This window comes from Ovis canadensis, chromosome 2 (genome assembly GCF_042477335.2).
Source record: "Ovis canadensis isolate MfBH-ARS-UI-01 breed Bighorn chromosome 2, ARS-UI_OviCan_v2, whole genome shotgun sequence".
In the NCBI taxonomy this organism is placed as follows: Eukaryota; Metazoa; Chordata; class Mammalia; order Artiodactyla; family Bovidae; genus Ovis; species Ovis canadensis.
In genome coordinates, this window is record NC_091246.1 from 143,511,737 (window position 1) to 143,529,591 (window position 17,855).

Sequence of the window (17,855 nt, forward strand, 5' to 3'; positions counted from 1 at the left end):
TGCCCATGTGTGCCTGTATTCAGTCATGTTTGACTTTTTGCTACCCTTTGGACTGTAGCCCACCAAGCTCCTCTGTTCATGGGATTCTCCAGGTAAGAATATTGGAGTGGATTGCCATACCCTCCTCCAGGGGATCTTCCTGACCCAGAGATCAAACCTGAGCCCCTTATGTCTCCTGCTTCGTCAGGTGGGTTCTTTACCACTAGCACCAGCTGGGAAGCCCACCACTATCCTAGTCTGCCCCAGAGAGAGCCATCATCAACTAATTAACTATTTGGTATATTATGTTGTTGGTTATGTACTAATATACATGCATTTATACACACATATATGCACACTCACATTTACAATTGTTTTATATATTGTTTATTTTACTTCACAATATTTTTCCATATTAAGTACTCACCTACAACATAATTTTTGATGACATAATTTTTTACAGCATAACATTGTATTTGTCCAGCTTATTGGACATTGTTTCCAAAGACAAGAAAACTTTAAAGATGATTTGGATACAGACAGGGCAAGAATGAGTCTCAGTTCCTATTTGCTTGCAAGCCAGTGCTCTGGAAATAAGAGGGTGCAGGGCAGCACTCACTGGGTTGCCTAAGGAAGGGTCTAGCAAATCGTCCGAGGAAAACAGCTCTTGACCATCCCATCCTCTGGGCCCCTCTTTTCTTCCTCCCTGAAGGAAGATCAAAGATTTGCACAACCTGCAGATCCTGTGGATTTTCTTCTTGAAATCAGTTAAATGTCTGCACTTGGGAAGTTCAGGGACCTAGGAGTTGAATGGGGAATGAGAAGAACAACTTCATACACTTAATATAGTTATGGAGGGTGGAAATATAATTTTTAAAGTCTTTTTAATGAAGCAACGGAATATGTAGGCAGTTCTCCATGCTGATTTAAAATGACAAACTGCAGGTTAGGAAGGACATGTGTGTGTGTGTGTGTGTGTGTGTATGTGAGACACACACACACACACACAGAAAATGGGAGCAGAAGGCTAGGTAAAAAAGGAATGATTTTCTGTCCCATGGGAACTGAATCATAATCACTAGTCCCCACTCACGCACACATTTGAGACATGTTTGTACTTTTGCTCCCCTGGGATAAAGTCACACTTGAAAGTTGTTACTACCAGGACTTCCCTGGCAGTCTAGTGGTTAAGACTTTACACCCCCAGTGCAAGGGGCATGGACTCAGTCCCTGGTGGGGGAACTAAGATCCCACATGCCGCATGGTGTGGCCAGTGCCGGAGCATGAAAGGAAATGAAAGGAAAAATAGAAAGTTGTCACTACTCCCTTTACCTCAGCTCTCTTTTACTTTCCTTCTTCCATTTGAATATTTTAGGTAAATTCACCAGGCCCAGAATCTTCCAGTCTGTCTGTTCAAAGGTCCCTTAGCTAGAGATTTGAAGGGAAATCTGAGCTCTGAGAGAAGAGGGTTGGGCTGAGAAGGGCAAGCTGCTTCCAGCTCTCTGCCTGCACCCCAGCTGGGTCCTGGTAGAGGACGGAAAATCATTCACTGGGCCCTGGACACCAGCTTGCTTGTGTTGCCAGGGCTAAGCTGGGGGCTGGTCCCGGGCAGTCGATCCAGTCCAGATTCAAAGTCCTTCCAGTCCCTGAGCCACAGAACAGGGGACATCATCTCAGAATCTTAACATTGGGGAAATCCCAGACCTAATCCAGCACAATGTTCATCCAATGCTTATGTTTCTTTCTTTCACTTTCATTCTGAAAGTGAAAGTGAAGTCACTCAGTCTTGTCCGACTCTTTGCGACCCCGTGGACTGTAGCCCACCAGGCTCCTCCGTCCATGGGATTCTCCAGGCAACAATACTGGAGTGGGTTGCCATTTCCTTCTCCAGGGGATCTTCCCAACCCAGGGATCGAACCCAGGTCTCCCACATTGCAGGCTTTAATCTCTGAGTCACCAGGGTATAGACTCACTCTCATTCTACATGAGGGATATTGGTGACAAGTCTCAGTTTAGCCTCAATGTGATAGGTTCATATAAATAGCTATAAGCACATATTAGACACTGATTTGGACTAGGCTTCAGGCTAAATTTCAATCTTGTCATTTTGTCATTGTGTTTAGTCGCTCAGTCGTGTTTGACTCTTTGTGGCCCCATGGACTGTAGCCCCCAGCCTCCTCTGTCCATGGGGATTCTCCAGGCAAGAACACTGGAGTGGGTTGCCATGCCCTTCTCCAGGGGATCTTCCTGACCCAGGGATTGAACCCAGGTCTCCCACATAGAAGGCAGGTTCTTTACCATCTGAGCCACCAGGGAAGCCCAGGAATACTGGATTGGGTAGCCTATCCCTTCTCTAGGAGTTCTTCCCAACCCAGGAATTAAATCAGGGTCTCCTGCATTGCAGGTTGATTCTTTACCAGCTGAGCTACCAGGGAAACCCAAATTTCAATCTTAATATTTACCAAATGGAGGAATTTGTTATTCAAGAGTCTGATCCTGAAGCTGAGGGCCATATATCTTTCTAGATGAAATAGGAAAACCTATGACCCAACTCAGACTGGAAAGCTCCCAGTTATGCACCAGTAGATAGTGAACGAATCATCATCTACTTGAAAGTCAACCAGAAAGCCTCTCCCATTTCCAAAAATCCACCTCAGTGACACACTCACCAATCAAATCTGTCACAAGGTGTCTTTCTTTTACTCTATATACCTCACTCCCTTTTCGCACATTTTAGAGTCCCGACTAGGAGGAAATGATGGTAGCTGACTCCCCTCCTATAGTAAGATCTGAATAAACAGACTTGGAAGGAAAGCTGTGACAAACCTAGACAGTGTATTAAAAAGCAAAGACATCACTTTGCTGACAAAGGTCCGTAGAGTCAAAGCTAGAGTTTTTCCAGTGGTCATGTACAGATGTGAGAGTTGGACCATAAAGAAAGCTGAGTGCCGAAGAATTGATGCTTTTGACCTGTGGTGCTGGAGAAGACTCTTGAGAGTCCCTTGGACTGCAAGGAGATCAAACAAAAAGAAATCAGTCCTGAATATTCATTGTAAGGACTGATGCTGAAGCTCCAATGCTTTGGCTGCCTGATGCAAAGAACTGACTCCCTAGAAAAGACCCTGATGCTGGGAAAGATTGAAGGCAAAAGGAGAAGAGGGTGGCAGAGATGAAATTTTTGGACGGCATCACTGGTTCTATGGACATGAATGTTAGCAAACTCCAGGTGGTGAAGCCTGGCATGCTGTAGTCCATGGGATCGCAGAGTCAAACACGATTTAATAACTGAACAACAAGGTAATTTTATAGGTGTTCTTTGTCTTTCTGACAAAACACAAGTATACTCTTATCCAGATTTGCAATATAAATTAGCATGCTGGGCTCCCTCCAACATGAATAGACATGGGCAGATTGTGGGGTCCAAGACCTTTTACTTATCCAGCATTCTCTCCGTCCAAATTTGCCTGTCTTTCAAGAGGATGGTCTTATGGGTCATGCCTCTGTGGTAAGTGAAGGGAGCCCTTTTTCAGCGTGCTCTCTCTCTTCTTTCCTAGCTGCCTAAAGTCTAATGTTCTGTAATTAAAGATTTATTCCCTGGGCCCCAGGATTGCTCTTTATGACACTGATAATCATGGAAGAAAAGTCCACATCTCAGTAAGAAGAGATGTGGACCTGAGGAGGCACACAGAGAGAATCATCTTGGGTCTTACCTGGGAGGGCTACCAAAAAAGGTGTAAACACTGTAGGCATCACCAGATTTCTAGGTGCTGGCTAAGGACAGAGGACGTGCCTGGCTGACTGGAGAGTTTTTTTTTTTTTGCCCAATAGCCTCTGGAGCAGCAGGCCTCCTAGCCCAGTGCAGCCCAGCCCCTCCTTTACTTCCACTATTTGAGCAGCTGGCTAATTCATCTCTCCACTCTTTACATTTGCAAAGACAAGACTCCTTTGTGCTCCCCAAAGTCCAGGGGCACATGTCAAGTTCTCTAAGTGGTCCGAGAAACTTCTTTCAGATTGAAGTGCCCTCTTCTCTGTCCCCATCTTGCCTCAAGTTAGTGAGAATGGCTTTTGATAAGACAAAAATAGAAATGAGAGGTCACTAAGAAATGAGAAAGGCAAGACACGGAGAAAAAAGGCCAGTAAAACAGGAAGGGAGGTTTAATTCAGCCCCACAACCCCCACTGTCCAGGCACAGAGGGGAGCAACTCTCAGCAGTCCTGCTCCCACGCCAGCTTCTCTTCCCCACCACCAGCTGTCTCTCTCACTATTTGCTATCTTTGTGATTAACCTTTCATAAACACTCAACATCTATCTATTTGGCCCTACCATAAGCCTGGGGGATGTAAATTCCAACTCTCTAGCACTTAAAGAAATCAGGAAAAGTGAAAATCGCTTAGTCGTGTCTAACTCTTTGTGACCCCGTGGACTTAGCTTGCCAGGCTCCTTTGTCCATGGAATTATCCAGGCGAGAATACTGGAGTGGGTTGCCATTTCCTCCTCCAGGGGATCTTCTCGGCCCAGGGATTGAACTGGGGTCTCCTGCATTGCAGGGGGATTCTTTAGAGAGCTGAAAAGCAACAGGTATGATTTGATAAGCTGGGCTTGTGGCAGGAGCAGGGTTCTGTGAACCCTCTCAGGGGAAATGCTCCACCCAGACCAAGGGGCGGTGGGAGCAGAGGCATAGGAGGGGAGCAGGAGCCAGGATGGGGCTGCCCTGGGTGATGCCTGACTCAGGTTTTAGAGGAGATGCTGAGTTTAGCAAGGCACGGAAGGTGGGGTGATGTTTGGTCTCTTTTACCAGATGTTGACCATCTTGTAAGCTATTTCAGGGAGGTGGTTGGTGCTAAGCCTAGAAAAGAACCAGTACTCAAAGCAATTAATCTGCCATATCAGTGTAGTATTGTCAACCAGAATAGAGTTGCAGAGACTATTATGCTACATAATAGGACTTTAGGCACTCTGTGTACTTTATAAATTAGTAACGAGTATTATCTTCACAAGATTTTCCCATCTGTTTTTCCCTCTTCTTCTTCACAATCTTTTTATTCTAAAGAGATAGGATTTCTGTACTAAAGGGGAAAATTAACTTATGCCTAAGATACCACCTGGGAAAAGATCAATTTAAAATTAAAAAATAAAAAGTTGGGTTGCTCACTTGGAACAAAGTACTGAATTGGTCAGTAGTAGAGTGACTTCACTTTGACTTTTCACTTTCATGCATTGGAAAAGGAAATGGCAACCCACTCCAGTATTCTTGCCTGGAGAATCCCAGGGATGGCGGAGCCTGGTGGGCTGCCATCTATGGGGTCGCACAGAGTTGGACATGACTGAAGTGACTTAGCAGCAGCAGCAGCAGACTCCTTTCTGCAGTCCATGGGGTCATGAAGAAGAGTCAGACACGACTGAAGCGACTTAGCAGCAGCAGCAGCAGCAGACTCCTTTCAGAATCCAACTAAAAAATGCTCTTGCTTTCACATGGTGCGTATCCCCTCAAGTAACCTATCCTTGCATGTATTTGTTTTGTCTGTATTCCCATCTCAAAGTGTCAAGCTGTCAGAATAAGATCTCATATTCAGAAAATTTCTCTTGTCCAGTGACACAAACCTAGATGCTCAGACATTTTTAAGTGGAGATCACAATCACTTAATATTCCCTTACAGTTCTTACCTTACAACAAAGGTCAAACTCTCACCTTAATTGCAGGCTATTTAAAACAGATATTTTTCTGCAGCATTTAGTTAAGTGAGAATTAAATCTAAATGGATAATAAGCAAGGTCTGGTTTTGGCAAGAAGTTGTAAGGACATCTTGAATAAGGCTGCCCTCTGATCAGCTTTTCCCAATGTGAAGCAGTCATTCTGTAGCTATTCCATTAAAACAAAAAAGACCTTTCTGGTCAAAATCAGTAAAATACTGCATATTATATAGTCTGCCTTGTAGACTCACATCATATAAACATGTTATGATATGCTAATTCATATCATTAGCAATGAAAGGGCTTCCCTGGTAGCTCAGCTGGTAAAGAATCTGCCTGCAATGCAGGAGATCCCAGTTCTATTCCTGGATCGGGAAGAGTCCACAGAGAAGGAATAGGCCACCCATTCCAGTATTCTTGGGCTTCCCTGGTGGCTCAGATGGTAAAGAATCCGCCTGCGACGTGGGAGACCTGGGTTCAATCCCTGGGTCAGGAAGATCCCATGGAGGAGGACAGAGCAACTCACTCCAGTATTCTTGCCTGGAGAATCCCCATGGACAGAGGAGCCTGGTGGGCTACAGTCCATGGGGTCACAAAGAGCCAGACACAACTGAGCGACTAGGCACAGCACACAGCACAGCAATGAAAAGTGTTGCAAAGTTCTGGTTTCTAGTAATGGAGGAGTAACTTCTATTAGACAAGCCCTTCCTCAGATAACAACTAAAAATTCTGGAAAAAAAATTTTCAAACTACCTGAAGACACTAGAAAGCAATGAAAAGCAGGCAGAAATTGGAGTACAGCCTACATTTGGAAAAAGGGATTGGCACTAGCTAAGTTTCCATTTTTAGTTTTTCTGCTGAAGAGAGGCTCTGATCTCTGTAAAGCAAGGAGGCTGAAATTCAATAGAAAACTCTAGGCTTTATCTGCTTGAAGAACCAAAGGACAAAGTTCAGAGTGACCACAGCAGCTTGAAAGAATGCAGAGAATCCTAGGCAGAAGAGAGGCTCTAAGGAAGAGTTTTAATTCCGCACAGAAACTCGAATCACACCTTTGGCTGCCCTTGAATTATATATGCATGAGCAGATTGTAAAAGAACTGAGCAGAAACTTCAGCTGCTGTTTGCTCGTCAGTCTGACCAAGTTTACTGCCTACTAAAGCAAAAGGTCAGTACTCCTTAGAGAAGCAGCCCCCAACCTTTCTAGTACCAGAGACCAGTTTCATGGAAGACGATTTTTCCATGAAGTGAGGAGTGGGAGGGGGTGGCTGCAGGATGACTCCAGCATGCTTTGTTGTGCACCTTCTTTCTGTTATTATCACATCAGCTCCACCTCAGATCATCAGGCATTAGATCCCGAGTCTGGGGACCCCTGCTTTAGAGGAATATGACCCAGAGTCTCTTCAACCATTAACAGTGTCTAGGATACAATAAAAATTGGTAGACATACTAAGAAATACAAATGCAACCCACATTCAAGAGAAAAGGCAATCAGTGGGAACTCATCTCAAAATGATCAAGACACTGGTATCAGACAAAAATTATAAAGCAGCTATGCTCAGGGATAGAAATGGAAACATGCTTGAAATGAATGGACACAGAAATCCAGGCCCATACAGATCACAACCAAATTCCCAAAAACAAAACACAAAGGAAAATTCTTGAAAACAACAAGAAAGAAAGTTACCTTACCTATAAGGGAAAAACTATTTAAATGACCACAGATTTCTCATCAGAAACCATAGAGGCCAGAAAGGAATGGGGTAACATTCTCCAAGTACTGAAAGAAAAAACTGTGAATCCAGAATTCAATATTCACTGAGAATATCCTTCAAGAATGAAGAGGAAATAAAGTCATTCTAAGAAAAAAACTAAGAGAATGTGTTGTGAGAAGACCTGCCCTAAAAGAATAGATACAGAGTGTTTCCTAAAAAGAAAGAAATCTTGGAACATTGGAAAGGAAGGAATAACAAAGGAGAGAGTAAATATTAATATATATGGAAAATGCAATAGATTTTTTCCTGATCTTGAGTTGTCTAAACTTTGTTTGGATGGTTGAATCAAAAATTATATACTATCTGATGTGATCTCAATAGGTAGAGGAAATGCTTGACAACCATAATAAAATTTGGGTGGGAGAAGAGAATATAAATGGTGTGGGGGAGAGGAAGTAAATGTGAATATAAGAGTTTTGTGAGAGAACTTTGTGGTAATGCAGTACTTCTGCATCTTGATTGTGGTGGTGGTATCATGAATCTATACATGATAAAGTGGCAGAGAACTATAAACTCGCATTGCCCCAGTGCCAGTTTTATATTATACTATACTTATGCTTCCCTGCTGGTTCAGAGGTTAAAGCATCTGCCTCCAACGCGGGAGACCCGGGTTCGATCCCTGGGTCGGGAAGATCCCCTGCTGAAGGAAATGGTAAACCACTCCAGTATTCTTGCCTGGAGAATCCCATGGACAGAGAAGCCTGGTAGGCTACAGTCCACAGGGTCGCAAAGAGTCGGACACGACTGAGCGACTTCACTTTCACTTTCATACTTATGCAAGGGCTTCCCTGATATCTCAGCGGTAAAGAACCTGCTGGCAATGCAGGAGCCACAGGGGACCCAGGTGTGATCCCTGGGTTGGGAAGATCCCCTGGAGGGGGGCATGGCAACCCACTCAGGTATTCTTGCCTGGAGAATCCCATGGGCAGAGGAACCTGGTGGGCTGCAGCCCATAGGGTTGCAAAGAGTTGGGCCTGACTGAAGCGACTTAGCAAGCACGCATGCACGCATATTTATGCCTGACATAATCATTGGGGCATACTGGGTCAAAAGTACATGATACCTCTGTACCATCTTTACAACTTCCTATGAGCCTATATTATTTCAAAACTACTTTTTTTTTTTTAAGTAGAAGAAGAGGGAATATAAAGTACAGAAATGTTCACTGACTTGAATTCTTACTAAAAAATATATATATAATTTTAAAAAATGAACAGAGCCTCAGTGACCTGGGAGCAATATCAAATGCTCAAACACATTGTAAATGGAGTTCTAGAAAGAGAAGAGAGAATGGGGCAGAAAAATATTTGGAGACACAATGGCTAAAAATGCCCCAAGTTTGGTAGAAGACATAAATTTATTGATTCAAGAGGCTCAGTAAGTCTAAAATACAACTTTTTAAAAAAGCATACTTGAGTATATCATAATTAAACTGCCAAAACCAAAGATAAAGAGAAAATTTTGAAAATGGCCAGAAACAAAACAACACATTACATACAAGGAAACAATAATACAACTGACTACTGCTGACTACTTTTTTTTTTCCCTCTATTATGCAACATGCAGGATCTTAGTTCCCAGGGTTGAAACCCAACTTCGGCAGCAAGAGGGCCGAGTCCTAACCACCAGACCACCAGGGAACTCCCCTAACTACTATCTAAACATCATCAATTATTGAGGCAAAACCATAGTAGAATAACATCTTTAGCGTGTCAAAATGAAAAATCTATCAACCCAGAATTCTACACCCAGGGAATATATCTTTCAAAAATGAAAATTATATAGACTACTTTCAGAAAAATGAAAACGAGAATTTATTATCAGCAGACCCACACTAAAGAATTACTAAAGGAAGTTCTTCGGATGAGGTAAATGATGCCAGATGGAAACTTAGACTTCAGGAGAGGATGACGAACACTGGAGAACTTCTTGTGCATTTCTTTCTTTCATGAGATTTTTAATTTGAAATATGGGCTAAGCAACATGAATGTAGTACCTCTTCATTTCTTTAAAATGATTATATAAAACAAAACTGTTAACATTATATTGTGGACTTATAATAATATGTATAATTCATTGTGACAGAGGAAATGCACGTTGTGTGTGGTCAGTAAAATGGAGCTGCCTGGAGGGGCCAGGGCATGGTGGGCACTGTGACATGTCTAGACCACTTGCAAATTAAACTGAATGAGCTAATATATATAAAATTACATGACAGTGTACTTGAGTCATATATTTAAAAAAATGTCAGAAGTACTTGCCAATTAAGATCTGAAATGAAATATGATATGCCTGAAATTGATGGTATAAATCAGTGACAAATATGTAACTTATGCAAATTCAATTTTCATAATATCATGGCTCTATCGCATAATAGAACATTCACAATTATAGTGTTATTACACCTACACAACATAAAATACCATTAACATTTCCCAGGAGACAAAAAGTAGGTGAAAAAGACTAAATGAGCAATTAAATTAAGATTCAATGAATACTGACACTGCTCAGTTACTAATTATCTTTTGTGTGGAAAAAAAAATCCAACCATTAATCCATAATGAATTATGTGTTTTCCCAAAGATTGTGTGTGTGCTCAGTTGGTCAGTCATGTCCGAACTCTTTGTGACCCCATGGATTATAGCCCACCTGGCTCCTCTGTTTATGGGATCCTCTGGGCAAGAATATGGGAATAGATTGCCATTTCCTCCTCCAGGGAATCTTCCCGACCCAGGGATCAAACCTGTGTCTTTTGTGTCTCCTGCATTAGGAGGCAGGTTCTTTACCACTAGCGCCACCTGGGAAGGCTTTCTTGAGAATAAGTTACTATAAATACAGAGTTCTGTAATAACTAGCAGTTTCATTATTTTTTAAAATATTTATTTGACTGAGCCAGCGGTCTTAGTAGGGCCAAGCGGGATCTGTAGTTGTGAAATGAGAGATCTAGTTCCCTGATCAAGGATTAAACCCAAGCACCCCCACGTTGGGCGCGTGGAGTCTTAGCCACTGGAAGTCTTTTTCTAACTTACACTGCGTCTGCTTTGACTGCCTAAATTTTGGTTCCCTTCTATACTACAGAGTATGGTGCCAGCTTAGATGCTATATGGAGGAAAACACCATGACAGTTTTGAAAGAGTCTCTGATCCTTCTGGCAATATAAAGGTATGGTACTCACAGTACACGGTTTAGAGAAATCTGACAGCATTTTCAATAATAAACAAACTGTCGACTGAAAAATTAGTTTACAACCTGAAAGCAGAGAGTGTTTTATTCGGTGGGAAAAGCTTAGGACTTCAAATCTGGGAGACAGGATCTCAAGTAGACCTGAGAGACTGCTCCAAGGAGGAGGGAATCAGGCTGCTACATACAAGTTTGTAACAAAGTGGGCAGGCAGTTTGAACATCAAAGATTATTGTTAAGTAAGGAAAACCAGATAGCAAGGTAAGGAATTTAGCATTCTTCTATGTATGGGAAGAAGCAAGAGTCTGGGATTTTTTAAGTCATTCCTGTCATATGCATCTCAGCTCTCTGGGCCAGCATCTGTACCTGTTTTTTGACTTCTCACTCCCCCACTCCCCCCACTCCCACCCAGCTCCTTGGCAATCACCATAGGGGGCATGGTGGCAGTGCTGGATTGTAGGTATTTTTTCCCTTTGGGAGACTTCATTCACATTTGGATGCCCCAAATTGCTGATGGCTGTTACATCCTTGTTTACTGATATTCCATTTCACAAAACTTAAAAAAATTCTTCCCCATTGAAAAACTAACAAAAAAACCTGGGAAAGAGACTTCCAGAACAACGTCTACAACACAAATAATATACACAAATAGCTTCCAAAATAACTTTTATTACTATATAAAAACAAGAAAAAAATAGATGCATATTTTTCTACAAAATTATAAAATATTCAGGCTATTTAACATTTTTGCATAAATGTATTGAGATTAAAAAGATAGATTTAAACAGAGAAATATGTTCCACTTAGAGTTTTCAGGTACTTTGTAGAGGATAAAGAAGTTTTCATTCTTCCATACTTTACTATGTGTAGCCCGAAGACATAGCAGTTACAGTTTTCTGTCAGAGTTATCTAAAAAAGGACATACAAAGATAAAAATTCCATCATGCTGCAATAAAATTAGCAAAAAGCTTTACTTCAGGCTTTCAACTTTGGCAGTTGTGGTCAATCAGTTTTGCACTGGAATTTCCAACTCAGCAGGGAAAGAGCCTAATTAAAAGCAAGACATCCTCTTTATTTTGTCCTTTAGAAACAAAAATCACTTGTCAGTATTCCTTAAAAAGTGCGATTACCTCCTTTGTCATTTGATCATAAGATCTGAGATACTGTTTCTAACCCACACAGCTTAAATGAAACCAGGAGAGGAAAGGGAGGAAGGTACTTTGGAGGGTGGATTTAGTTTGACACAATGAGCACAGGAATCTGTACACTTTTGATAACATTAATTCAAAAAGTATAATTGTCTGAGTTTCTCAATAAATGCTTCGAGACAAAAGGCTTTAGTGTTGATTTAGATGCATGTTAAAATATAGCTTTTTTCCCTGAAATTAGATTATGGGGTAAGGCAAGCCAGACAATCTCTGTAGATGATATAAGCTATAATTATTTGGGAAGATTTCAATCACTGTTTTGGAATTGACACCTAAGGCTTTCTTCTCCCGTGTTCTTTTTGTGGACTTTTTAATGAGATATTTTGGGGGGCTATGCTTTAGGTAGGAAATACCAGCTTTATGAAAGATAAAGGTATAATTATCATTAGAATAAAAGGTCCATTAAAAGAACCTCAAACAGAAAGGTTTTCTAGATATATTTTACTATGCATTGTTTTCACAAAGGTTGAGAAAGAAAGAAAAGAAGTTCCTATAATATCTGTAAGATGAACCTCACATTAGCCCACAAGAGGATAAAATGAAGGGCTGAGATGAGGAGTGCTCCAATACTTCTCAATGGGGCAGCACAGTCTAGTGCCAAACCCATAATTAACTTTTCATTGATAACCTCTTTCCTGGCCTGTATGAAATGGAATGGCAGCTTCAAATCTTGGGGTGGTCATTAACCCCTTGCCCCCCAAAATACCTGGAATTTTGTGCACCTCTATGTAATGAAACATCCATTTACCAAAATATGTTTCTGTGTGACAATTCAATTTCTCCTTCCACTTAGGACCCAAACTGCAGCAGGCTCTACTTCTACTGGATGTACGTGCATATTGCATATATATATCCCAGGCACTGGGCTGGGCACTGGAGATTCCGATGACTATTCCCAACATTTTGGAAAGAGAATGAAGAAGACAACAGTGTTTTGGCAAGCGACTCGAATGATTATCATTAAACTTCAGGGATGTGATGGAGAGTAGCTCGCACTCAGTCCATGGGCAGAATTACCAGTTACCCGAAAAGGAAATTTGCTAAACACCAAAAATGTTAAGTTTACTTGGTAGAAACAGTTTAAAATTGCAGGGAAACCAAAAATCAACCCTCAGATAAAATGCATTGTTTCAGCATAGGCACCACTGTAGGTTTTAAGACAGGCCAGAGCCTAGACAGAGATCTCATGCATGAAAACTCATCTCTGAGTCTTAATTCACTACTGAGAACCCAAAACACAAGATACCCCCTAGAATTCCACCCAATCAGGAAGGACCCTAGCTTTCGCCTCCAGGGAAGGGCAGACCATGAAGTTCATCTCTCCATGAAGTTCATCTCTCCTACCTCCAAACCCAAAGCTATTTAGCAGCTAAGATTCTGAAGATCTGAAATGATAATTGATGAACTTTGAAAGCTACAGATGTTCTTGCCTAAACCTCTCTTCATTACCAAGACATAATTTTAAGATCAAAGGAGCATCAAGGTAAGCCACGGCTTGTTGGCAGTGGCAGGGTGCCCATGGTGAATCTCCAGGTAAGGGTAGGCCCTCTTGCTTGTTTATTTGAGGAATCTGCCTTGTAAACAGAGCCAGAAGGTAAATTTTAAAAACTCTACTGCATCCCACCAAATGAGGCTTATCCAAGGGTGGGTCAAAACAGGTGTAAGTTAGCATGGGCTTCGCTAGTGGCTCAGAGAGTAAAGAATCCACCTGCAATGCAGAAGATCTGGGTTTGCTGCCTGGGTTGGAAAGATCCTCTGGAGAAAGAATTGGCAACCCACTCCAGGATTCTTGCCTGGAGAACCCCATGGACAGAGAAGCTAGGCAGGGACTGGGGTCGCAGAGACATGACTGGGCGACTTAGGATGCATGCATGAAGACAACAACATAGTGAATCATGGACTGACCTGAGGTGCCAAAATGCCAGTTTTGGAGTCTCAGTTTCACTACTCATTAGCTGTGTGACCTTCAGGCAGGTTACTAAACTCTCTCAGATCTCTCATCCGTAAAATGAAGATTTTAATGGTGCCTACTGCAAAAGTTATATCTGGGGATTGAATGAGCTAAGGTTTATAAAGTGCTTAGGATAGTACTGGCACTTAGTAAGTTCCATGTTTAAAAACACCAGAAACTTGGGGGACAGTGCTCTTTGAGGTTTGTAGAGCAGTTTATCCTGCTTATGTATTCAGGTATATTCTCATCGTAATTAGGTTTGGAATCTGGATCATAAAGTACACCAAACCCAAGGAAGCCTTGGGATTAAGTCAATTTGGAAAAACTTCTAGGTCCGACCAGAGGAGACCTTCAGCAACCTATAGTCCTGTCACTGCTCCAAAGTGCCCGAAAATAAACCCTGGTCTCCAGGGCCAGTCTAAGGACCAGCTAGGGAGGGAGCAAAGGGCAGCTACGGGGAAAAGGGAGCCAGTTCCTTTCCTACATTTTTTTCTGGGCTCTAGTCATGATACCTGGGTGGCATTAACTCTGTCCCAGATATTCATGATCTGATTCCAAAACTTTATTACTGGATTCCCAGAATAAACAGAAAATGACTACATGATAAGAGGCCAGGGAAGCTGCCAGTTTATCAGATTTACCAACTGTAGAGACATTTTGATCATTTGTTCTACGCAAGGCACTGTGCCAAATGCTTTAGTCCTCAACGAGAAAAAGGTAATATAAGCACAATTTATATCTATTGTTATTAATATTTACATTGATCATCTCCCTTTCAATTTGGGCAAGTTTATAAGCCTCAGTCAATATAAACACTTTTAACACACCCTATTTTCTGATTAGAATAAATATTGACTCTGTGGACCTCAATCATCACATGGGTAAATAGGAGAAGCTAAACTGGAGAGCTAGTTTTTTAAACTGGAGTTATATGGCTACATTGCTACCCCACTTTACATGGTGGATCTCTGTCCAGCCTCATCAAGGGTGATGTTTCTTTTCCTTGCTGCCGCTTCATTGTTTAACTCCGAATCTGATTTGTCCACGTTGCCAAAGTTCATTGCCATGGAACTTTCCACTCCCTCTGGAGCACCTCCGTTTGGCTGAAGAAGGACAGAATTCGGTTCTTTAGGACGTTTCCATTGTGGTCTGGTGACTATCCAAAAAATGAGAGCCCCAAACACCAGAATCAGAAGGCCAAGGGTGTTTGTGAAAACACCTTCTGGTGGCAATGAACTGTATGAAGGACTTTTCCTACAGACAAAGAGAGAGTATGTCCAGTTACCAACAGGGTGATACAGCAACATGCCAAACAGTCTTGAATTTATTTGCTCAAAAGGCACACTGGTACAGTGTGTGTACATTCAGCATAAATTCCCTTAAAGCTTGATATTAAGAAATTCATATAATTCACTCAGTGGATTAGTACAAAACTGTTAAAAATTTCATAAAGTATGAAAATAATATAGCATCTAAAACATTTGTGCCACTTAAAATCGAAAAAAGGATGATACAAAAATGTAGGTATATTATAATTACAGTTAATATAAAAACATGTATATCAAAACAATTGAAAGGCATGTATAACTTCAAACGTTGCTTTTTAAGAGTGGTACAATTTGTTGGACTGCTTGGTTGTTCTTTCAAGCATTATTAATGCTATATTACATGTATAACAGATTTTTAAAATAAATATTTAAATTTTTTATTTTTACCATTTAAAAAATTTTCTCACATTTATATTTGTCCAATGAACAAGTATTTAATATTTTGTAGCTGAAGAATTGCAGTTAGCAAAACTATGAAACTTACAGGGCAAAAATCAGTTTCTCAGTCAATCCCATAAGTACAGTTGCGATCACTGTTCCAAAGATGAAAAGTCCGGAATAAACGTGTATGGGCATGAGAAGCGCTCTGAGAGAAAGTGGAGCCCAAGGAAGCAGAAAGACAAAAAAACCTAGGAGAAGCTAAACATCAAAAAATTCAGAGGTTATCAACTGTAAGTTTTAACTGTTTTAAAGTTATTGTTAGAGAAGCAATATGCACACAAGGAGAAAACATTTCATTTAGAACCAGGTTTCCCCATTCTAGTTCCACTCAAAAGTGACACCTACTATGACTTTCTCAAGCATCTTTTCATAAAATTTCTATGACTAAACAAGCTTATGTGTGTGTGTGTTTAAAGAGAAAGTGAATCAGACATAGAAAACAAACTTATGGTTACCAAAGGTTAAAGGGTGGGGAGGAATAAATTAAGAGGATGGGATTAAAACATACTCCCTACTATACATAAGATAGATAACCAAAAAGGACCTATTGTACAGCGCAGGGAATTATAGTCAATATCTTGTAATAACCTACAATGGAAAGAATCTTAAAAAGCATGTGCGCTTGTGCGCTCGTGCGCACGCGCGTCTCCCCAGGTGGCCCTAGTGGTAAAAACCCGCTTGCCAATACAGGAGATGTAAGGTGTGTGGGTTCGATCCCTGGGTCAGGAAGATCCCCTGGAGGAGGGCATGGCAACTCGCTCCAGTATTCTTGCATGGAGAATCCCATGGACAGAGGAGCCTGGCGGGCTACAGTCCCTAGGGTCGCAGAGAGTTGGACACGACTGAAGTGACTTAGCACAGCACATGTGTGTGTGTGTGTGTGTGTGTACACACACATATATATTTACATATAACTGAGTCATCTTGCTGTATACTGAAACTAACACAACATTGTAAATCAACTATATTTCAACAAAAAATTTTTTAGAGAGAGAAAGAGGGAGTTTTTAAAAATGTAAGTGGGGTTTTATTGTACATATTTGTTCTGCATATTGCTTTTTTCTCTTAACAGTATATCTTGCAGATCTTAACTCATGTTTATCTAGTTGATTCTTTTTAATGGCTAGTATTTTAAGACTAAAAAATTATTCAGTTCCTTATTAACGGACATTTCTGTTTCCAGTTTTTTGTGGCCATTAATAAGGCTACAGTGAACATTCTGATACTTAATTGTTCTTATCAGTTTCCATAAGATTGCCAAGTAGGAAGGGAAGTAAAAGATTTTTAGGTCACTAAATCTAAGTACAATAGGACACATTTTGTCAGTACAACCTAAAGAAGGCTATGTGGAAAAAACATGACAATTTTTTTTTTTTAACAAGGAAGAAATGAATTCTGCAGAAAATTCTCTCCATCTCCTCAATAATTAAATCCTTACTGGGATATTTCTCTGCAGTGAAGACAATAAGATTCGTACAGAAACTGAAGTCTGTAATGCTTTGACTGTTTTGTTGTCCCACACTCCTGCCCATTAAGGAATCACTTCTCCAGAAAATAAAGCTGACTTAATGACCACTGAGTTTAGAGGGGTATTTTGTTTTTCAGTATCTCTTTGGGATCTACCACCCTAACAAAACAACCATGAGAAGAGAGGAGAATGAGAAGAAACACTAGCATCACTGTTCATTTTGCCTGACTGAGATCAAAGGGGGATAGAGAGGAATGAAAATAGAAGGGGTTTGATGCCCTAAAACACATTTAGAATCAGCATAAAGGCAATAGTAATGAATGGAAAGTAACTGAAGATGCATGTTATAGGCTGGTTTGCATATTTTATTTTTCATTAACATCACAAATGCCTGAATATATTAGAAATGCAGAGAGCCCTCCTTGGTGGTTCAGAGTGTTCCTAATCGTCCTTCAGTGCTCTTTAGTGATTGATTCTTTTAGTATTGATATCAAACGGCAAGCATCCTAATGTATAGGTTGTACTTTCTATACAAAAATGGGGCTCAGGTGAGTGACTGCCAAGGATTTAGAACAAATATATTTCTATGAGTAAGTCACACTATCTTTGCTGTGACTAATCCATGGAAATATGTATTTTTCCATATTCCTATTCTCCTGCCTCTTCTGAAATTCCTAGGATTCTTATTGTTTTGAATGATTATTACTGTTTTCTCTTATATCTCTCAGGATTTATCTTGTGTGTCTCTTATAATCCCATAAAGCTCAGTGATCTAAGTAGATGGGACATCAGACTTACAGGACTCCAGGGTGATTTCACTCTCCTAAGTCTTACTTTT

The 17,855-nt window shown here is 40.9% G+C and overlaps 1 protein-coding gene across 2 annotated transcripts in view; it reads right to left on the reverse strand.

Annotated features, from left to right (window-relative positions):
* Window positions 1–11,270: 11,270 nt before the first annotated feature.
* The window catches only part of CYBRD1 (cytochrome b reductase 1), a 32,942-nt gene continuing 26,357 nt past the window's right edge, over window positions 11,271–17,855 (reverse strand). Inside the window, exons 3-5 of one of the 2 annotated variants that reach the window (XR_011254492.1) lie at window positions 15,593–15,747; window positions 12,552–15,034; window positions 11,271–12,160 (exon numbers count right to left, since the gene is read on the reverse strand). Coding sequence is in view for 1 of the 2 variants with exons in the window: in XM_069577226.1 (XP_069433327.1) it covers window positions 14,734–15,034; window positions 15,593–15,747 (456 nt within the window). In the remaining variant the exon portion in view is untranslated. Of the gene's footprint in view, window positions 15,035–15,592; window positions 15,748–17,855 lie in introns of both variants that reach the window. The other variant, XM_069577226.1, reaches the window with a different exon arrangement.